The 1,923-nt window shown below is 45.8% G+C and overlaps 1 protein-coding gene across 1 annotated transcript in view; it reads right to left on the reverse strand.

The window, feature by feature from the left end:
• The window catches only part of LOC106817972 (G protein-coupled receptor kinase 1-like), a gene marked incomplete in the record, with an annotated part of 26,949 nt that overhangs the window by 3,728 nt on the left and 21,298 nt on the right, over window positions 1-1,923 (reverse strand). The window contains 2 exon segments of the mRNA XM_014822675.1: window positions 218-331; window positions 529-857. Of these exon segments, the coding sequence (XP_014678161.1) occupies window positions 218-331; window positions 529-857 (443 nt within the window).

The raw sequence follows: 1,923 nt of genomic DNA on the forward strand, positions 1-1,923 counted from the left end.
CCCTACCCCTACCCCTACCCTACCCCTACCCTACCCCTACACCTACCCCTACCCTACCCTACCCTACCCTACCCTACCTCTACCTCTCCTACTCTACTCTCTCTCTCTCTCTCTCTCTCTCTCTCTCTCTCTCTCTCTCTCTCTCTCTCTCTCTCTCTTGCTCCTCGCTCTCTCTCTACACATGCTCCCCTTCCATTGGATTCTTGATTAACCCTACCTGTTGAGTCAACACGACCTTCTCGCGACCTCTCAGGTTGACCACAATGCACTGCTCCCCCTTCACGTTCTGGAATTCCGATTCCACCGAATGAATCTGTTCCATGAAGAGTAACTGTAAGAGATGCAGGCAGATAGACGTTATACACACATCCTAAAACAGATTTTGAGAACCTGCTGATTTTCCGCAGCATGTTTTATTAGCATGAATAGAAGTATATTCATATACATGTTCATGGTAATAGTGAAGAGTGACGTGTAAAAGTTGGAAGCATGATGGCATAGCCGATGATCAGTGGCTGCTGGCTTTACCTCTGGTTTGTTACTGCCGGAGTCTGGATGCAGTTCCACCCGGTTGGGGTAAAGCTTGGCGTAGCGCGTCTGCCACGCCGACGCAAACGGACCGCCCAACTTCTTCATGTAACCGTGGATAATGCAGTCCGATTCTGTGCAAACACACAAACACACGCACATACAGACACAACCCGTTAGTGTCCAACCTCTAATGCATGGAAGAAAATAGGGAGAAGGCGAAAACAATAGTGACAAGAAGGAGGGGCATACAATAACGGAGGAGGTGTAGGTGGAAACAATGGTGAGAGAGGTGGAGGTGGAAACAATGGTGAAGAAAGGAGGGAGAGCTGGAGGAGTGAAAAAATACACGGGGGCGGCAGGCTAAATCGCCCACGAAGTTCCAAAAAGAGCTCCCGAAAATGTGATTACGGGGGCGGCAGTTAAAAAGAAAACTGTTCAAAATCGCCCCCGAAATTGCACGCCTCGAAGTCGAGGCATTATCATTGGTTACACAAGCCAGCTGCAGCTGAAAAAACTGCTGCAAAACCCGCAATGCCTGTCTCAGCTATGCAGTGGCAATAATTTGCCAGCCAACCGTTCGCGATCTCAATCGCATCATTCCCGCATATTATATGCATGCACACGCAGTGTTTCCCTTGCATTAACACGAGCGAAGTGGGCGCCTCGCTCAAATTCTCAGCTGCCACGCAGAAATTTATCCAAAACAAGAGCCGCAGAGCGGCTGCATGGGCTCATCTGGGTGCTAGTGAGTGCTAAGAGTGCTAAGAGCTAAGAGTGCTAATCTAAGTAACTTAAGTAACTTAAGCTAAGTAACTTAAACTAAGTAACTTAAGCTAAGTAACTTAAACTAAGTAACTTAAGCTAAGTGCTAAGAGTGCTAAGAGTGCTAGTGACTATTCCAACTATTCATAATGTACACTACAGAATCTCATATATAACTCATCTCATTATCTCCTAAGTAAGCATTGTTCAAGTAAGAGTTATGTGTGGAATTTCACTGTAAAGTGGGAGCGTTCCACATCCACAGGTACTCCTCGCCAACGCAGTTGAGAAACAAATCAATGTTTAACCCTCCTACAGGCCGCAATAGAGAGCTGCCACCTGTACCTAATTAACGCAGGCAAAACCTACACCAACTATTACCACCACATGCACTGGCAGTGGCCACTGGCAGTGGCATATTAACATACTGACAGTACAGAATGCCATAGAAATTATACGATTTAAGGAGCATAAACCTTCTTCAAGCAAATTTAGCTTTTGAAATTTCACTGTGACATTGTAGCCTCATACATCCAGGCATGTATAGATTCTACTAGCAAACCCGGCAGTCAAATTCTTTCTAACACAGTAACAGTTAACAAATCCATGTTTAACAAATCTACTTCCCTC

The sequence above is a fragment of the Priapulus caudatus genome, unplaced genomic scaffold, assembly GCF_000485595.1.
Source record: "Priapulus caudatus unplaced genomic scaffold, Priapulus_caudatus-5.0.1 Scaffold1956, whole genome shotgun sequence".
Classification (NCBI taxonomy): Eukaryota; Metazoa; Priapulida; class Priapulimorpha; order Priapulimorphida; family Priapulidae; genus Priapulus; species Priapulus caudatus.